This window comes from Argopecten irradians, chromosome 12, assembly GCF_041381155.1.
Source record: "Argopecten irradians isolate NY chromosome 12, Ai_NY, whole genome shotgun sequence".
NCBI lineage: Eukaryota > Metazoa > Mollusca > Bivalvia > Pectinida > Pectinidae > Argopecten > Argopecten irradians.
In genome coordinates, this window is record NC_091145.1 from 13764222 (window position 1) to 13785805 (window position 21584).

Here is a 21584-nt window from a genome sequence, read left to right on the forward strand (position 1 = left end):
TTGGAAAATTTGACAATTTCGGGAAAAATCGGAACGCCTCGGGTATTTTCATATGTCTTACGTAAAGGGTACGGGCGCGGGACCTTGACCCAGGCGATAAGGACAGGCACTGGCCGCGCTTTAGGTAGGTGGGAGCAATATTACAAGAAACTTTTGAATATATTTTATTGTATCTAACCACTTAACGCTATCTGTAAATCATTTTGAACACGATAGATGCTGGCATGTGTGTCATCATTCTGTGATTTTGTTTTAAAAAGCTGATCAGGGACCGCATGCGTGATACTGAAAAGTTCATTATGTTGTTATGTAGAATGATTCATGTATTGGTAAAGCTAACAATACATCGACAGTACTGGGACTGCCGTTATTGTCAATAAGGTCGTTCTTGCCTACATTGTCAGCTTGAAAATAATAGGGAATATGGGTCATTAGAATGATTTTAACTTACCTAACATCTGTTTATTCAAATTATATCAGAAATTTATACACTGTATACATGTATGTTTCCGATTACATTTAACACATATATGTTACATGATTTTATTTATCGTATACATGTGAAAATGTTACTGTTTTGATAATACAATAATGTACCACCAAAAAGTAGACATTACATAAATGGTTCATTTCTACTCTCAGATCTTATCAAATAAACGTAAATCTATGCTGATGAACAATTTGTTTAAAATGCGTGTACATTTTGCAGTATAAGCTATGTATGCATTCTCATTTCTGATTGAATGACTGAGTGACACAGTGACTTTTACCAATTTTAAACTATTTTTCGCTGACAACACCACATACAGGTACATTTGAGCGTCGTTATTTATCAACATCATCAATTATCGAGTGATATCATACTATGTTGTGATCACTGTTTGATGTCCAAATTAACTGTTGTTGGAATGCAGATATGTCATGCTTGGTCATTGTATCAAAATATGACATTTTTTTGTGTGCATGTCAGGGGTTTCATCAACTTTCAGGAGAGGCGATACAATTGCAATTTCAGGGGATGCTTTTCTATACCATCTGTATATGCTATCTACCTTGGTAATATAATTTAGCCCAAATCAGGCAGTACCACAGCCAGGTTCAACCGGCAAAAAGTACCGGGTACTCATGCCTGATATTGAAACCCCTGGTATGTATACACGTGTATGTTAACTGATCTGAAAATACTAATAATTAATGTAACATGTTTTGACGGAAAAGGTTTTACTGATGAGTTTGGTAGAATTAATGAGTCTTAAAAGGACATAATTGAACTATACTTACTTTGGTGATTATTTTGCGGGCAGGAGACGGCACAGTGCCATATACATGCTTTTAAATAGCCCAACAAAGAGTCTTTTATGTATTGTTGAAGCAACTAGGAAAATTTATTTTAAAAAAAAGAGGTTAGATGAATAATATAGTTTATCCTAAAATTAAATAAATTTGATATCGGTGGATAAATCTTATTTAATTAAATTTTTTTTTAATATTCATTAACATATTTTTGATGATGAAAATTTATCCCTATTTATTTGCATATGTCAGCAAATACTTTTTGATTAAATATGTTATCCTTACCATATCAGCTAATATGAAAGTGGATGCAATTGTGATGTGGCACGTACAACTTAACATGGTTGGTGAATATGGAATTTATTCCACATTCTTCGTTATTTTTCAATATTTACACAAGGCACTTGCTAAAGCTTGTGTCTTTTGTTATTTCAAAAAATAAACGATTTATTTCGAATCAATCACATAACAAGGGGTCCATACTAACAGCAGCCCGGGGCTGCCTGAAAAAAACTGGGCTGCCAGAATGTCAAAGTGCGGTAGCCCTGTAGACTGCCTGTTATGTTAGTGTTTAGTTATGGAAGGAAAACTGTATGCTTTGAGATCTGCAAATTCAGTACTAAAATTCACTAGAATGCAAGAAATTGAATATAAACAATGGAAATTTTCCCTGAAGGTAAATCCCCCACACCCATAGATTATATACTGCTCGTGTCTTGGGCGCTCATATCTGCGGGCCCCCACAACAGAATCAGGGCTGCCAAGGATAACAACACGGCAGCCCTTTACTATATGATAGTACAACACGTCAGTCTGTGACTTTAGAGCTCTAGTCCGATTCCCATGACTAGTAATTTTACAGCTCGACTAGTGCTAATTGTAATGAACTAGTCCAATTGGACTAGTACGTGGCTCCCAACCCGATTAAAATCGGTAAATGTTATATTTACAAGAGCGGTGGTCAATTGCACTTTTCAACATATTTTGAGTGCATTATATATGAGATTATTTCAGTTTGGATTCATCAATTTATGAAAATTTGCATTCAGGAATGCATCTAGACTGTAATTTGGGTCAAAATTGAAAACTGATAACAATGTGGGGTCATGACCCCACTTTTGGTGGGAACATACATGTATGAATAACTCGATTCCATGAATAACTCGATTCCATGCAATGAGCTGTTCGATTGAATTCATTGACAAACAAAATATGGGAATTTTAATGAAAAAACTATGCAACTGTCACGAGAATTAATAATATTCATTAACGTGAAAAACTGGAAATATAAGGAAAAGATTTTTATTTTGTTGAGGTTATGAGGTTATAATGATAATGGAGCCTATGTAATTTTTATTTAACCTGGCTTCGCAGGGGCTACATAATTAACACATGTTTTTCACGAAATTCCCCAACTTGTATAATCAGCCAAGAAAAGGTCAACGACATTTCACATACCTTATACTGACAAAATAAATGTTTGAGGCTAAATTGTAGGTTTCATGGAAGACATATGTGACAGGAAAAAACTACACAATATACATGGACATCAGTGGCAATTAATCATTTCATGTGATCTACAGTCAGTGCAATATTGTAGTTATATGACTATATATGTACACATTACAATAATTGTGATCATCATCTGACTGTATCCTTTGACCAAGTGGGTGATCTCGCTATTAAAGTGCTTAACTAATTACAGTTATTAGCTTTACATGATATATCATGCATATGTATCACTATGTCAAAAAGGACTTGAAGTGTATATGCTTTAAGTCTAATCTGGTCAAATAATTGCTCCATGTACCTGTTTTAGACACTAGTATCTTTTTTAGATATTATAAATGGCATGATTATTTAGTGTCAGTATACGTAATTTGATATCGAACACTCTTGACTTGTTTTCTGCAATGTACATTTTTTTGCATATTTTGCCAACATTTACAAACATCTCAATTAACAAGTCAACAGTAATATCTTGACTTATGTTAGACCTTGAAATAAACATCAAACATAAGTATATAGCTTGTGTAAACAGGTGCTAATACCTTTGATCACATTCATACACATAAATAACTGTCAAAATATTCAAAGTACATGTTTATCATCACTGAATTTAATAAACTTTTATCCATCCATGCATAACTTACAAGACATCAATACAATGTAGTATATATTTCAATTTCAACATATTTTATTGACATAGTATTTACAGTCAGTGGGGTTAGACAGCAGGCAAGGCCTATCTAAGTCTTCTCCTTAAAGTACAGTATATCCTGTAGTATATATATTGGACACTTTGTTGAATTATACATGTAATGTGATGCAGTTAGATAGTAGTTGTCAGGTAGATCTAATGTATGTGGGTTTCTGTCGCAAATTGGTGTTAAATATCTACATGTGCATATAATCTATGTATGTTTAAGGATTTTGTATACGTATATATAAGGCCTCATAGAATTTTCTGGAAATCATGGTTCACATTAACACCACGACAAATTACCTTTGTTTTTGTATGTAAATCTATATATTTGGTGATTGACAACTTTTGACAACAGTTTTGTATTTTGTGTTTTTCAGAAACAGGCCAGAGACAACTCCATTAAAACAGATTTTTGACCTATCGCCTAGATACAGACTTACAGCCATGCAGGGGGACAGTCAGGTTAATGGTAATGGCCATCATTCACCAGTCCTTACCATGAATAATGTCAATCCTCGTGTCAGAGAGATGCAGTATGCTGTGAGAGGCCCAATTGTAGTCAGAGCAACAGAGATTGAGAAAGATTTGAAAAAAGGAGTCAAAAAGCCATTTACCAGTGTAATGAAGGCTAACATTGGTGACTGCCATGCTACTGGCCAGACTCCAAATACGTTTCTACGCCAGGTCATTGCTCTCTGCTCTTATCCTCCATTGCTTGAATCACCTGACTTTCCAGAGGATGCCAAAAGCCGTGCCCGTAAGATTCTTGGTGGCTGTCGCGGAGAAAGTGTTGGGTCCTACAGTGCAAGTGCTGGTGTTGATCCCATCCGGGAGGACATAGCAAACTACATCAGTAAGCGCGATGGTATTCCCAGCAAACCAGAGGATGTGATCCTTTGCACAGGAGCCAGTGATGGCATCAAAACCATTTTGTCAATGCTCATGACCGGAAAAGACGGTAAAGATCGTGCAGGGATCATGATACCTGTGCCCCAATATCCATTGTATTCAGCTACCCTGACAGAGTACAATGCCTACCCTATACACTACTATCTAAACGAAGAAAATAACTGGTCCCTGGATTTAGATGAACTGAAGAGAGCAATAAATGCCTGCCGAGGGGAGTGTGTGCCTCGTGCCATCTGTGTTATTAACCCAGGAAATCCAACTGGCCAGGTGTTGACCAAACAGAACATCCAGGATGTCATACGATTTGCATCAGAAGAAAATTTGATGATCCTCGCTGATGAGGTTTATCAGCACAACATCTATGCCAAAGGATCAGCTTTCTTTTCTTTCAAGAAAGTGCTGATGGAGATGGGACCTCCCTACAACAGAGTTGAGCTAGCCTCTTTCATGTCCGCCTCTAAGGGCTATCTTGGAGAATGTGGCTCAAGAGGTGGCTACTTTGAAGTAATTAACATGACACCTGATGTGAAAGCATGCCTTCTGAAGTTTATTTCCGCCAAACTTTGCCCACCCATCCTTGGACAGGCTGTCATGAGCATTGTTTGTAATTACCCAACCTTGGAAGAGCCCTCAGGAGCTCTGTACGCCAAAGAGAAGGAAGAAGTTTTGGCAGGCCTTGCCAGAAAAGCCAGGATGGTGACAGACTTGTTTAATTCTATCGAAGGTATCAAGTGTAATGAGGTACAAGGAGCCATGTATTCATTTCCTAGGATTTTCCTTCCAGACAAAGCTGTAGAGGAAGCTAAAGCTCGAGGGCAGACACCGGACTCCTTCTACTGTTTCCAGCTTCTCGAGGAAACCGGTATCTGTACTGTACCAGGGAGTGGCTTTGGAGAAAAAGAGGGCACCTACCATCTTCGTATGACAATTTTGCCACCAGAAGGAGAAATTAAAAGCGTTCTGGGCCTTTTTAAGGAGTTCCACATGAAATTTCTGAAAAAGTATCAGTAAATATGAAGGTAAGGTATTAAAAAATATGAACCAGTGATGAACGTCTTCAGGAAAACATTTTATGAATAAAAAATCTTTGAGTAAAGACCAAAAATATTGGTTAACAGATAGACAGAAAAAAATTGTTAGAAAATTGGTTAACAGACAGTAAAAAAATCACTGAACAATTAAAGAAGTATCAAGTTACAATTCTGTAACAATGCTAAAAGTTACTTTGATTAATATAATTTGGTCAAATTTATACATTTCAAATATTAGCCACACAACCTCTGTAATACAGATAACAGAATATGTATTTCACACCTGATATTTTCTGATGATGGTATCTCTTAATTGAAAGAATTTTAATTTTTCTTACAGTGATCATATCTTTGACAGAACGCAGAAATTAGGATGACATTAAATCAGCAGGTGTCATACCCGGTTGCCATTAGCAGCTGTAATTTCTCATCAGAGAATGTTGTTCATCACCAACGAAGACCAAAAAGCACCTTGGAAGGTAGTAAGGTGTTGCTTGATTTCAATGAGGTTTGTTTATTATATTTTTCTCTCAGTGCACCATTTGTGCATATAATATGTGTCTTATACATTTAAAGAGATGTCAATAAGATGATTTTCTCTATCTAGGGCAATCTAGTCTGAAAGTCATTTTCTGATTGTTAAGTTAATTGATATATGTCTATTCCTACAGAGAAAAATGTTAGTTCAGACTTGTTCAAATGAACAGTCTGTAATAACAGTAGCAGCTAGCACATATTGTTAGTTATTGTGACAGTGTGATACCATACCAATATTGCTTCCCTATATATTTCATTGTGTTCATGATCAACAGAATCTGGCAAACTTTTACTGCCATATATATCATCTAACTGTTTACATCCATAAAAATCTTACAGTCCATGACCATCTTCATTTATTAAAATATCAGATAATCAACTTTGCCTTTATAGGTTTATCTCAGAACTGATAAACTGTTATGAATTAGTCCTGTATAACAGGATATTGTAAGAGACACCTTATGCATCAATTTTTGTTTTTAATTTGACAGAGAACCTCTGTAATAGCTAGAATAATGTTTGTTCATTATGATTATCGATTTTTAGGGCAATTTTGACATCTTTATATCACAACTGCTTTAAGAAGTAGGCTTATATCAAATGCTCATGAGCATTTCTGTAACCTGTATTTTTTTCCAAAGAAACTTAAGTTATACATATAGTACAGATCAAACTGTATGCAAATTTTCCACTTGTCTAACGCGGACATAGTCAAAATGTTCCTGGCATGAATAGAAGCCTGCTGTGTTATACTGTGATTTAGTTTATTGTAACTAAACTTGTGCAACAGAAATGTGATCTCAAGTGAAGCCAAATATCTTCTCAACAATTCCAATTTGTAAAAATTATCCTAAAGCTTGATGTGTGTCTTATACACCTTAGCAAATGAGATTCTGATCACATTGATGACCAAACATTTGGTAGAGAAGGATCAGGATTGCTTTATTTATTAGAATGATCTTTAGAATTTTATAGGGCATTTGTTACCATTACCAAAATTTCTTTTGTGGCAGTTAAAAGCAAAATTGAATTGTAGGCATCTGTCTAAGATGACTTTCCAAGCTATAACTGCAGAATTGTTCAACTCAGATCCTTAGATTTTTCTGTATACATCAGTTGAGTGTTTTAGATGTGCCTTTGCTATTGGGCACCTTCCATTTTAATTTTTTATGTTTCAATGAAAATTTAGTCAAAGACATACAATTTTATTTTGGTCTACACAGTTTTCTTGAGTTCTTATTAATTGCAGGATTCACATGCCTTTTTATGAAGTTACAAACATATTGCTTACTAGTTGTATTGCTGAATATGTGTAATAATCTTAGGCTGGCAGTATGGTAAAATGGTTCTCTTGGGAATAATTTCACTTTTCTTGCCAATAATCAAGATGGTTGTTTTCTTTAAAATTATAAGAATTTTATATCTTAACAAGTTAGTGGTTAAATAATAGTTTATATCGGAAAATGCATTGAAATACATTGTAGTCAATGTTTTAAAATGCAAGATTTCTTTCATGGGTAGATACAAATGTTCATACATTATAGTAAAATTGAAGACTCTTGTTAATCCACTTGTAATTCATTTATGTAATATAATTAATTTGGTGCTGATTTGTTCAATTGATAGTCATTATTTAACTTTTTGAGAATAGTTTTGTTTTTAGGATTGCACCAGTTATATTATGTTAGAGCTGAATTACCTCAGACATGAAATTGTCAATGTACAAAAGAGAATGTATACATTGAGTTCCTGGAGAAAAAAGTTGTCTTTATTCAACTCTATTATTCATTTTTATTTAAAAACCATGTTATTTAGTAGTCTGGTATTTTCAATTAATAATATGTAACTATAATTTGAGTCTTTCCTGTTTAAGTAAGCTTAATTTTATTGACCAAATGTTTTACATATTTGCATTATGTTTTTATAGACGGGTGCACCACTTTTTTTTTAATTTAGCTAAACCAGTTTATTTGATGCACAAATCAAAAGAAGATATAATTATAATTACCTTGATTTTAATTGCAGTGATAGGTTTTGTCGATGTTTTAATTGATTTATTGGTTCATTTTAGTATACCTCAATACATGTTACATATGTATTATATAACATGTTAATTTTTAACTGCCCAAATTAAACTATTACACACGTTAACATTTGTGTGTGTATAAATACACCTGAAGATTGACCAGTTTGATTTAAATACTGCACATTCTTGTATTTTAATTCATTATGTCAGAATGTGTTCAGATAAAAGGAATATAATTCAAGTTTATACAATTTTTATGAATAGTTTCCTAAACTTCAAAGTATTTTGTTTTTATAATTCACGGTATGGATTACACGTCCAAGCATTTAGGGACTTACAAATGTACTTGGTTACTGGGATTTTTTTTTTATTTAATATATAATTGCTGATGTATAAATTAATGTAATATTTAATTAAACAGAGATGGACTTATCCAAATATTTATTGCACATATTTAAACAGATCATTTCATGCCATTTTGGATTTCAAGGATAATTATCAATGATATTTTAAGTGTTTCCCATCCCTAATTAGCAAATACATAGAAAGAGTATTTTACCCTGCAAAATTATACTTTGTATATTTATTAATATTGCAAGCACTGAATATAAATCTTCTAAAACAACTCTGAAAATTTATAGCAATGTGTTTTTTGCATATAAACAGCATCATTTCATTAATGTATTGAGATAAAAGTTAAAGTTGTATGGTCTATAACTTTCGCTCTTTTTGTCATAGTGAAAACTGTTTAAGTGTTATACATATTTTTCTCCGTCTGTCTGAGGTTTAAACTTTCTAATTTTACCACTTTTTATAAAGTTGCAGCACTGGAAGTATCTTTAATTATAAAAGTAAAAAATCTTTTTAACGTGTACACGTGAAAAATAGGCTCGAAAGATGCCGAATCATTCCGAACTCTTCCGAACATCGTCGCGACAATCTCGAAGTAAAACGAGAGTTGTGAAACCAAGAGAAAATATCAATTATTTTTCATAAACAAAATATGTGGTCGACCTCATCAGACTCTATCTACAAAGAAAATAATGCTCGCACATTACAATATTGATACACACAACATTTTACGGTAATGTGTAATTTGGCTGTTTCAAATACTCAATCTGTGGACATATACTAGCATGATTTGCTCATATAGGCCAGAAGGAAAACGTAAACAAACACATGTGTGCTTACGCTAGTTACCTGGCTGACCACGTGCAGGTCGTGTCGAACATCAGTCACATGATACGATTAGGAATCCGACAAAACCCGAAGTCACTGAACATGGCGGTGATTGAAGGCGCTTTATTCAAAACCAGGAATATATGATTCCTAGATTTCGGCTCTCTTATAGGCCGACTTATGCTTTTGGGGAGCTAAATCATCAAGTTACTTGTCAATGTTTAAATATCAAATGTTTAAGTTACATATCGTTACAGTGAAATTAGCAGCAATACAACTTTAATTCACACAATTGAAGTCAACATAAATATATTGTCACTTCAAAAAATCTCTCGTTTTTTCCTAAGCCTTAAATCAATAACAATTGTATTGCACCGAATCAAGTTGATTGAAATGCAGGTTGATGATGCAGTATTTTGGATTTTCTTCTCTAAGTATGCAGAACTGTTTTTTCTGTTTTTGTATTAAATTAGTATTAGTTTACCTGTCTCTTCCCTTTTATTTTCTAATTGCAACCAAAAATATTTTTGTTTTACGTGTATCTGTTGATCATTGTTATGCTTTAAAACTGTGTAAATCCATTTGTATCCGTTCAGTTTATTTACTAGGTGATCTGTAAATGTGAATGTTTAATATACTCTGGTCCATATTTTAGTTTAAGAAACAATGTCATTTGTGGTTAAGTTATAATGCACTTGTTTAAAATACAATTGAAAACATAGTACAATGTTGTTTATGGAATTATGCCAAACTATTCACACCTTATACAAACTTAGAAAGAACATCATTTCTTAAAACATGAGAAACCACTTCTTTTTATCATAGTTCTTTATCATAAGATGATAATATGGACATAAAAATGTAGAATATATCACAGGTCAGTCATTTCTCTAAAAATTTAAGCTATTTATTTTTAGTTAGAGTACATCTGTCTTGAGAGTAGTAGGCAAAATCAAAACCAATTTGTTTTTCCCCTCGAAATTTTAAAAACAAAGTTTCAAAGAGAAATGTTAGAAAAGAAATATTTCTAATTCATATTGTACACTAGCCTTTTCTTTTATATTTATACATGTACATAAAGAAGTGCTTTTAATCAGATTTACACATAAGCTGATCCATTGTAAGCTTGTATGAGATCTTTTTTTTTTTAATTAAGTGCTATTATCTGATTTTTTATGATTATAACAGTTTTATTACAACTATAATCTTTTTTTGCATATTACATAATATCTATGCATGTGTGTAGGTAGTACTAGCTATCAAGATATATGTCATATGTTTGTGAGTATAACATAATTGTTTTCAGAGAAGACACATATTCTTGCTCACAAGCTTAAGACATCCCAATACCAACTCACAAGGAAAGATAACTGTATTATGCTTGAAATATGATATTCTCTTGTCCTCATAATAAACACACTTACTGTGATATAAGTCCTGCTATAGTATCGTTTACCTGCATTTTGTTAAAAAAGCACATATTACGTTACGGTTTGTTAAGTCCATTCCCACATGAGTAGGTTCTTATTTGTTATTGTTATTGTTGTTATGACTGCAAATTTAATACCCTGTAATTTATTGCAGTTATTATTTAGTTGTTAGATATTATATACGAAATGTATAAACTTTATAGTTAAGGTGGTTTGGTCTGAACCTACAAGCTAGTCACAGAATTAGTCCGATATCAGTTACTACTGTATATGATTTTTTTTTTTCGATTTTTTTCCCACACTACTTTTAATAATGAAGATATTTTGTTAGCTGAAGAGATCCAATTTCCCCTCTGGTTTTGTGAACGCATTGTTTCAAACAGTTGTATTGATAGTTAGCATTGATGTAGGCCTCATCTAACAAATAATATTTGTATCTGTGATTAATTAATACGTCTACACGTATACGTACAATTTAACATATTCTGTTTTGTAAATACGCGTATAAGAAGAAAGATTTAAATCTCTATAGGAAAGTAAATAGGATATTAATAACGTATCATCTAAAAATTTGATAACTTGTTTATTAATCGAGTACATATAAACTGTTATGTAAATATTTAAAGAAAAAAAACGATATCTGAATGTAAAATCAAAAATGTCTTTATTGCATATAAAATATTGATTTGAAAATATTTCAGTTAAAAAAAATAAGTTTCTTTTCATAGGCCGTAATCATGACAACGTATCATATGGTAGAGTTGGGAATAATAAAAAATAAAAAAAAATGTAGAGATTTTGTAAATTTTCTTCATTTGATGGTGAAATAAGTGCTATTTTGTATATTATATCTACGAAATTATTATATTTAGTTGTACTGCACATGGTATAAGCACAAGTTATATAATTAGCATTAGGTGTATATAAGCACTAGGTGACGTTAAGATGTAGACTTTGTTCAACAATGATAGTATGAGAGAAAGTGGCGAGTTAAATGATCTTGTTAACATATTGAAGATAAAACATGGGCAGCGTGACTCATTGTTATTTTAATAGGGTCAAACTACAGCTATTTTAATAGGGTCAAACTTCAATAACTGCATGGAGTATTTCAATGTGACCGTGGATTCAATTTGTATATATTTTGTGATAAATAGTCCGTGACATTATTGACACACATTGAGGAAAGCCAAATTTCAAAATATCGATAGGCATGCATATTTATATATTTAAAATGACGCTCTCACTACAAAGTAATCCACAGTCGTAACATTATTATTGACACCTACCGGAAAATAAATAAAACACATCGAGTTGAATATTTTTAGTTCCATTTATAAAATTTACTTATAACACAGACTAAGTTAACTACGTTGTCTACTACAAAGAGTATAATTGACTTCGGCCATATACATGTACATGTGAAAAAAAACAACACCTAAACCATATAGCTGCCTAGTACTTTACCTTTAGCAGCCGTTTGTCGTCTTAACAGTAAAACATTCTTCTAGTTTCACCCCTTAGTTTTGATATTGAAATATAGGTATAAATACCAACGATATTATTACAGGCAAAAGACAACCCATTTAATTTTCATTGTTTACATAATTTTACCACAATCCACATTAATAGATGCATGCAATATTGTCGTTGTTTGTGTAAGGTTGCTTTACTAATATAAGGTTGAGTTGTTCGTTTAAATTTACATTTCTTTCAAGATAACCTATATAGCTACTGGATTATTAATCTAATATCTACACTGAGTTTGATATACCAATGGGGTAAATTACAAACTTTTAACCAATCGTCAATGATAGCAACGTATTTCAGGTGCGGGATATTTATGTTTCTTATCATAAAATCAAAACTTTCCTTTCAACATGATGTATTGAAATGTGATTATATGTGATTTCACGTAAAGAATATGTAATTCCCGTTGATGTTCGAACGGGATAATTTCTTTTAATAGTCTAGTGTAGTGCCTTTGTGGTCTCCATCAACATTTAATTGTCTAGAGTTGTTGTTAGTTAAGAATATTTCTCTAGTCCTCTTTTATTGAAGTAATATATACATTGTAAACGATAGCTGTAAATGTTGTTATTTTTAATTTGTCGAAATATCTATAAACCAAACTATCTACATCACATACGACCACCTTTTAAATGAATTGTATATAGGTACACATTTCTGTTGTGTATATGTTGTTCTAATGATATGTAAAGTAGGCGAGAATAACCGAGAATCTTATTCATGTATCTTAAATTTCATTTAGAATTGAAAGTTTATAAATTCAGAAATATATTTCTTTCACTTTAAACATTGATCAGTGTTCTCTAATAGATTTAGATTACTATGAATATTACTTTTTTACGGGTCTAAAAGTATATTTGTACATTTTCTAAGTTCAACATTCCACATTGGGCCCCATTTAAATGCAAGATATAATTCATTGTGCAATCTTAATAATTAAAGGTACGATTCCTACTTCGATAAAGCAGCTTATTTTAGGAATCAATGTTGCCAATATAATATAAGCATTGATATAAATTTATATACTTAAATATGCTGTTACCGAGGAATTTATTTTTCAATGTTAAAAAATATTTTTTTAATCTTAATTGAAGAACAATGTTAAAGATAATGTCTGCTGTACATCCCAGAATTAACACACACATATACATAAATTTCACTGAACTCCTCTTTACCAAAAATGTTAAATTTGTCAGATTAAAGTCATCTTCATATGAAAGGAGAATTCCGAAAATGTCATGATACATTTTAAAGATAATGTTTTGTAGGTAATCGTAAATTTATAATACAAGGAATTCGAATATGATTCTAAATGAACATTTGCCATGATGAATATTTTTTACCAAGAAGAATATTTTCAATAATATTATGAGACGCTAAAAACCTTATACTGTTCACATAATTTGTAACTGATATCAATGTCCATTGTGTTTATAACGTATATAAGTGCTGCAGTGCAATGCCGGAATACATTTCAATTGTGTTTTGACTATATGTCACACATTTTATTACTCCAGGTTTATTTGAGTGCTAATTTTGAGGTGTTTATTAATAAGTTATTTAGTCACTTAGATTTCTTGTGTTCATTTAAACTTATCCATCTATGATCTTTTGTTTAATTTATTAAGCTATATTTTGTTAACCTAATTTTTACGATTAAATAAAGGGTACAATTAAACGATGTCTCTTTAAAATGCATGGTAAAGCGTCAACTGTGGTAAAAGAGCCTTTTGTTAATTTTTGATGATTGTATATAATTGTACTTCAATATGAATGACTGCCTTGTATTATACCTTTGCTTCTGATATATAGCTTGAAAATAAAGCGTTGAAGAATCCAATATTCGCGATGATTGTTATTTTTTACGAATAATTGATATTTTGTGTTTTCATATTGTTTTCCCATTCCGGTATGTATTGATTGTTACGTCATGTTTTAGTGAGCACAACGTCACATTTTTGCAGGAAAACCGGTGTAATTTTCGTTCATAAATGATGACGTAACAATGAATACTTAGTATTTACTTACATGTACTCGCAAGTGTAAATAGAATAATTCTGTAATATATCATGCCAAAGGCTATGCTTTATCTGAATATCCGTTATCATTTATCGTTCAAGAACAACTCCTAAGGAGTTCGAACGAGGATACAGTTAGAGAAAATATTTATGTTTGTAAGACGGCATTGTTTGTCCGTATTTCCATGTATAGGTCGGAGTAACATGGTTGTATTGACTTGTTGATATTGCTCATAAGGATATCAGATATGCCTCCATGATAAAATGACTGTGGCGATTTTCAGCATTAAAGACATCACACTGAATATTCGAAGAAGGCAATGTGTTTGGTATAATACAGTATTCTAAATCTGTATATTTCCGCCTGCTTTAGTGGATATTCAAGTTAAGATATACATTGTATACTAGTATTATTTTACCGTGATTCGCATATTTATATAAACGCATAGTTGGTGTCTGTAAATATAGTACGATGTATTTCGAAAACAAAGAGTTAAGTTTGATCCTTGATACGCGAACGTGTTTTGCAAATTAATTATAAGGACAATATGCTTCATTAAGAACCACTGGTTTTCCTGGATGTCGGAGGAAAGAAGTCCACACTGCATCACTATTTCATATGTTCGTACTGAAATAATAATAAGTTTGAGATAATTTCATCATTAAACGAAGAAGAATGTTTTTTTTTATTATTTTAAAATCAAAATAAGACAATTATGTAGTAAGAACTGGTTTGATTTAATAAATATCTGCATGTTAAAGTTATATGTGCCGTATTTTTCACACTCACGAATCAAGATGAGCTTTTAATGTGTTATTCAGCACAAAAAATAACCAACTTTTTGAAAATTACAGTGCTTTTAATTCATAGGTTTTAATTTTACATGTACAAATAAGAGCTGAAAATGATTTTTGGCAGTACTGCCAAAAATCATTTGAGTACATACGGTGAGACCATGAAGCCAAATTGTAGTCTACAATTTCATTACACATTTTTACAATGTTTTTTAGTAATTGTTAAGTGACTTCTGCAGGTATGTTTTCATTTAAACATATTTAAGGCATAAAAACAACAATTTTACAGCACAAAATTTCTGTGTTATAACTAACGTTTATAAGTCATCTGAAGCCATTTGAATGATTTTTACAGCTTTATTCATGTAACCTTATGGTTTTTAATAAATTAATGATGAAAAAATAGCATGTCAAAATTATTGCCCATTTACGGCACATATAACTTTAAGTATTGGTTTGATTTCAATACATCCTGTCGTCAAAGTAAACATCTGCCTACTTCCCCATACAACCTGGGTTTTTTTTCACAGTACAAATATTTTATCCCCCCAGCTGTATATGACGTGTATATAAATTTGTGGCATTGCAACAAATGTATATACACATCAGTAATTTGGTGAGAGCTGCCAGGGTTGGGGTGCCCTGGGGTCAACTCCCCGAACAATATTGTCCTCGCACAGGAGGACTCTCACACAGCATGCATCAATTAAAAGAATAAATATAATGTTTTAGAGCTATTATAGTTAAAGGAAAAACTTTTTAAGAAAATTACTTGTGTATTGAGTATTCTGTTCACATTAAGATTTGGAATTGAATTGTTTTGATTTAATGTTGATACAACATACAACCTGTTACTTTTCATACTCTAATATCGCATTGAGCTCGGGGATTTCGCACGCATAAGTACACTACACAATGCTTCATTCATCATAGATATAAATTATTTGTGCTACGAAGTGAGATATTAAAACATATAATTTGGCTTAATTCCCTTCACTATATCGTAGCTTTTACTGTACCACTTTCACTATCTTGAGCTACACCAATGATTACACTTAATTATATATATAATTAGTATCTCAAAAAAAGTTAATCTACTCTTGAAAATTTGAAATTTAACAAATGATAATCGCTGATTATAACAATGACAGTGTATTATTTACCAGACACGGGAACCGCACGGGGCGCACACGTACTCCTTGGAGTTGCAGACACTAAGTCGAGAGTCGTACACCAAATTGCCAGGACAACGCCTGACAAATGCCATAGCGTAAACGCATTCATAAAACCTATCGCATGCTCCCCCATCGTCTGGAAACACCTTGAAGAAGATTCCCTTTGGGCACTTTGGGAGTAGACCACCATCGTTTTGTGGGATGTCGTGAACACTCCAGCAGGAACCACTTGTTCCAAGACCACCGTTCTCGTAGAAAATCATTTTCTCTCCAAATCGGTCGTTTTCGCAGTTTCCCTGGGCAACCAAACGATCGTTATAACAGACTATGAAGTTTGATGGATTAGATGTGATGACGTCAGAATGTGGGCCGTTCGACAGACCTTTACAACTTGGGAACCGCATTGGGCAAGGTGGGCAGGCTTCTGAGGATTGACAGTCCCTACTTTTCAGATAGTCACCTGGAGTTAAAAACAAAACATTGCAAATTATATGATAGGTTAATTATTCGCTAGCATCTTTATTGTGGTTGGGGTTTTGTTAGATTTATTTATGGGTTCATTTTCATTCAAATGACATGAAAACAATTATATAGACATTAGACATAGAAATCATCTCTATATGATTATCATTCATGGTCGGAAAGAAGTAAACAATTTGTGTTTACCAAATTCCAATACATATTTGTGAGCATATATGTTCTTATAAAACAACACGACTTGTATAGTAAGCCAACTTTTATTCGCGTGCGGTTAACTTTCGCAAATTTCGCGAACGTAAATCCGTGAAAGTTTATCCTCTCGAATTAATATCTACATCTTCTATATTGATATAAATGATTATTCAATTGTTATATCCGCGAATTTTTATCTTCGCGAACTTGTTGTGAAATGAAAATCGCGAAATTTAAAGCCACGAAAGAAAGCATTCTAATCATACGTTGAAACAGTAAAAGTGATAACAAAACTCGTTAATGTAAATTGAATATGTTCGTTGACTGTCCATATATACTACCTTATTCGCTGTTAAAATGAAGAACAATTTTTCATATTTACATCCCTTGTTTTTGTTTTTGACGTAATAAAGCTTGTAAATACGATTGCCGAGGTTGCTAAGCTAAAGAGACTGTATACTCTAATTAAACTTTACAAAGCCGAAAAAGAGAATGATATAAATATATATTTACACGCGCTAGGCTCGTTCACTATACGCAAATTACTAGCCGATTTTGTTTACCATAACTGCATGGTAACATTGAACTCTGAACTTGCGTATGAAAATGTTCTATGCAACTTAAAGGGTCTACTTTAAAAAAAAAGAAACACATGGATTTGTTTACATTTTGACGCAACATTACGTGTATATTGTTGTTTTTTTATAGAATTTTGGAAAAATGTAAACAATACATATATGTTTTATATTTATATATGATACCAACATTTTTTAAATTAACAATTGTACAAAGAAACGGGAAAAACATCCCGACCGGGGCGACGTGCAGTGCTGTCAAAAGTAAACATTACCTCTGTGTCTGTGTTCGTCCTACGATCGCGTCTATGGAGTGGACCACAGGGGGCCAACTCAATGAAAATGGATGTTGTCATACATTTTTTGTATTTGGAGGATGGACTGATGAGTATAATTGAACTCTGAACTTGCGTATGAAAATGTTCTATGCAACTTAAAGGGGCTACTTTAAAAAAAAGAAACACATGGATTTGTTTACATTTTGACGCAACATTACGTGTATATTGTTGTTTTTCATAGAATTTTGGAAAAATGTAAACAATACATATATGTTTTATATTTATATATGATACCAACATTTTTGAATTAACAATTGTATAAAGAAACGGGAAAAACATCCCGACCGGGGCGACGTGCAGTGCTGTCAAATGTAAACATTACCTTTGTGTTTGTGTTCGTCCTACGATCGCGTCTTTGGGGTGGACGGGCGTGAGACCCTCTGACAGAGGTCAGTAATAAACATATCCTCTTGTCTTTGTTCTTTGAGAATTTAATCATGTGTATTATAAAACATGCACTGCTAGTAATCAACGTGTTGACAATTACGCGTCACCACAAATACATTGTACCCATCGAACACAAGTGAAAATATTCCGTCTGTAGATGGCGATGAATCTAAGCGTAGATTATATAATCACATGGCACCCAAGGATGTAATATCGTCAAGTCAGACGACAATCTCAAACACGTTGAGCTACTTGAACATCGGTGTTTTGACAACTTCGGCAAATTCCAGTGTGTAAGCGTGCGTCAGCTTCGCCTCGCTGCACAAAGACGGTCACCGAGTTCACACATGTGGCCGAGTACAAATTCTTCATGTTATTACGCTATATATTAACTTCTAGCAAAATTGAATATATATTTAAAGGTTTGATCTGATGAAATAAAATTTTCTCTGAAATTGACGTTGTTTGTCAAGTTTATTTTTCCAATGAAATATTGAACTTTATTGTCGTCGCGGATGAATAATTCTACCTGACGTGAAGAGTCATCTTTCGCTGTTCAATTGAGTAAGCTCCTCCCACTTTTGACCGACTTTTATTGAATAATTACGTCAAATTCAAATGACGATTTTATAGCATAAAATATAAATAAAAAAAGTCGTATGAGTGTAAATATAGGGATTGGATTTCGCTTTTATGTTAACCATGCTTGTATGGAGCAATTCCTCTAAGAATATATTCTATGGGGCGCGTTAAACAGTACTTTGTATTTCAGTATTAGTACATATAATTGCGGACTACTTACAACTATCAACAGGCTCCCGTCGGCCGCCACAATTCACTTCTAGGAAGATTTCACACTTCTTGGTGACATCAGAAAACAACAGTGGGTATTCACATTCTCGGACGATAGCGCCATCACTAGGTTGTCCTTTGGTGTCATCAGAGGTAGCCTGGATGGCACAATCGTAAAACAACTGGCACTCTGTCTCATGGGCTTCAGCAGGAGAACCGTCCACACATCTGGTATGTCTTGTATGGTCCGATGTTGGTACTGGCGCTAAAGGAAAGCAGAATAGAGAAAGTTATGCAATAGGACAAAAAGTTACCGCGCTTCAAGATCAAGTGTCTGACATTTCACTATTGACTTTCTTCATAGTGTGTACAAAATCACACAGCGGGAACACAATGTCCCTATATATACATTCACACATTCTTGAAATTAATGTGATCAAACAGCTACTTTTAATTTACGTATACGTTATTGATAGCTTTATGTCAAGCAAAAACAAAAGTTAAAACTGAAAATAAATTTTCCTCATATGCTGAATTTTTAAATCACAGGGAAGTGTTATGGTGGCATTACGTTTTGTTGTGGTCACTGTGGATGTCGAACAGTCATCATGTTTCTCTCCCTTCCAAACGCACATGCGAAGTGCCTCGTTGAAGACCATGTTCTGTCCACATGTAAAAACAGGATTATTTGACACCTGTCCCCACACACAGCGCCACACGTTCCTACATCCAGCGTCCGTGACGTAACGGACCGAATCGTCCGGACAAATAGGTGTTGCCTCGGCAACAGCCACATCCAGTATCGCAACAAGTGGCACTGCGAATGCTAATATATCACTGTACATTTTTACAATTTTAAAACTTTATATTTAAAGGAATAATGTAATGTACGAATTATTTCCATGAATTTGGTGGATACGGTGAAATATGATCCCACAGTTTCTACATCCTCCCAATATTGCGTTGTATTGATAACTGTCACTATTAACTTAAATTGTTTAGTTTTGGCTGTTAACATACTTTCAAGGACGGCAGGGTCAAAGTGAATTATTGTCATAAACATTAAAACTGATATCAAATCGCATCATAAGACTTCCAATACACATTGTTTTATATACGTATATGACGAACATGGTGAATTTGCCTTCCATAGATACAATCAAGATTAGGAGACGGCCGTAAAAGCTGGACACGGACACCCCAGATAGCTACGCATGGTTTGTCAATGTGTTGCCCGCGGATTCGTAAACTACAGATATCTGTGTGTAGGTGGTCTGACGATACTAAACTAAATGACCTTATTTCAAATGGAAAAAATATAAACATCAAATAACTGGTCAGTTATAACGTGAAATACATACAAACAGCATAAATATGAAATTCATTGATTATTGGTTATTTACTTGCTGAAGTTGTATACATGTGTTATAAACATGGCTATTGAAGTCTCTTTTTGTACAGTTTCCATTTATAGGAAACAATTAACTCTTCACGTCTATCAATGATCAAACTATAGCAATTGTCATGACAAATGCCAACAACTGTATAGAAATAAGCAACTTTATATATAATTTTGCGTTACGTAAAATTGTTCAATTCGAGAAAAAGAGTTACATAAAGTTATGTTGGGGCTTGATCAGAGAAGCTAGAAAAGGGAATAAAAATAATATGAAATTACATTTATATATTTTTAGATATTTTTGAAAATATTATATTGCAGTTGTCCTGATGGCACATCCTGATGGCTAATGGCGAAGGCATTGTTCAGGATTCAACGGATGAATAAGATTAATAACAAAACCGCTATGACGAAAAATAAAAACAAATAAGTAGTTATTGATACATGCGTTTTATACCTGTCGTGTCGCTATTCCAAATGAGAATCGGAAAACGACAACAAAACCACAAATTATATGAAGAAGTGATGGAAATGTTTCACTTTTGTTTGCATAGTATCCCAACATACAGAAATATTTATCAAATTTTAAAAACACTTTAGTTATATGTCATAATAAACTTCTTCAGCAGTAGAAGATTCTTAAAACTTGTATTATAATCAAATGAAATAGACGTGAGGTATTGTGTGATATGTTTAACATTCATTACTGTTTTATAAACCTAAACAAAATTGCTTTTGCGGCGACTTGAGTTTCCGGGTTTTTTTTGTTTTTTTGTTTTTTGTTTTTTTTTTGTGAAAGGTGTTTTTCGCGAAAATTAATTATATGAGATATATTGAAAAAATTATAGTAAAAACTATTATTAACCAGTAATGGATACACTTTCGAAACAAAATTGATCGCTTGAGAAAAGTGCCTTATCATATTAGTAATGACAACAAAAAGTTAAAATGTAATAGTTCTTGGAACGTCCTGATTCTGGACAGTAGAATAAGTATCATCATTTGTAATACCACTTTATTTACAAAATATGTCCTTTTTTAACAAAATAGAAATGATTATTTTTGTGTACCATGCCTTATTTCTCCTTTGGATATTAAAACCCTAGGGTTCAACAAGTTAAAATATATTTTAGCTTATAATTATTCATTGGATTGGAGAAGGATTGGGCAAGTGGGATAAAATGACAATTTGATTGAAACACACCTCGGACTTACCATACAACACCACACGTAAACCTTGCAGGTCGTCATGGTCCGTTTGTAAATGAATGGGTCTTTTAATAAAGATGTTG

At 32.9% G+C, this 21584-nt stretch overlaps 2 protein-coding genes across 2 annotated transcripts; one reads left to right on the forward strand and one right to left on the reverse strand.

Moving 5' to 3' along the window:
- The first annotated feature begins 66 nt into the window (after positions 1-66).
- On the forward strand, positions 67-13981 carry LOC138336405 (alanine aminotransferase 2-like). The gene is made up of 3 exons (XM_069285891.1): positions 67-124; positions 3877-5427; positions 5780-13981. Exon 2 carries the CDS (start codon positions 3944-3946, stop codon positions 5417-5419), a length of 1476 nt encoding a protein of 491 aa, XP_069141992.1. The 5' UTR covers positions 67-124; positions 3877-3943; the 3' UTR covers positions 5420-5427; positions 5780-13981.
- On the reverse strand, positions 11931-19810 carry LOC138336409 (uncharacterized). The gene is made up of 4 exons (XM_069285893.1): positions 19465-19810; positions 18904-19158; positions 16118-16589; positions 11931-14787 (listed from the first exon to the last, which is right to left on the reverse strand). Exons 1-4 carry the CDS (start codon positions 19736-19738, stop codon positions 14775-14777), a joined length of 1014 nt encoding a protein of 337 aa, XP_069141994.1. The 5' UTR covers positions 19739-19810; the 3' UTR covers positions 11931-14774.
- Positions 19811-21584: the final 1774 nt, after the last annotated feature.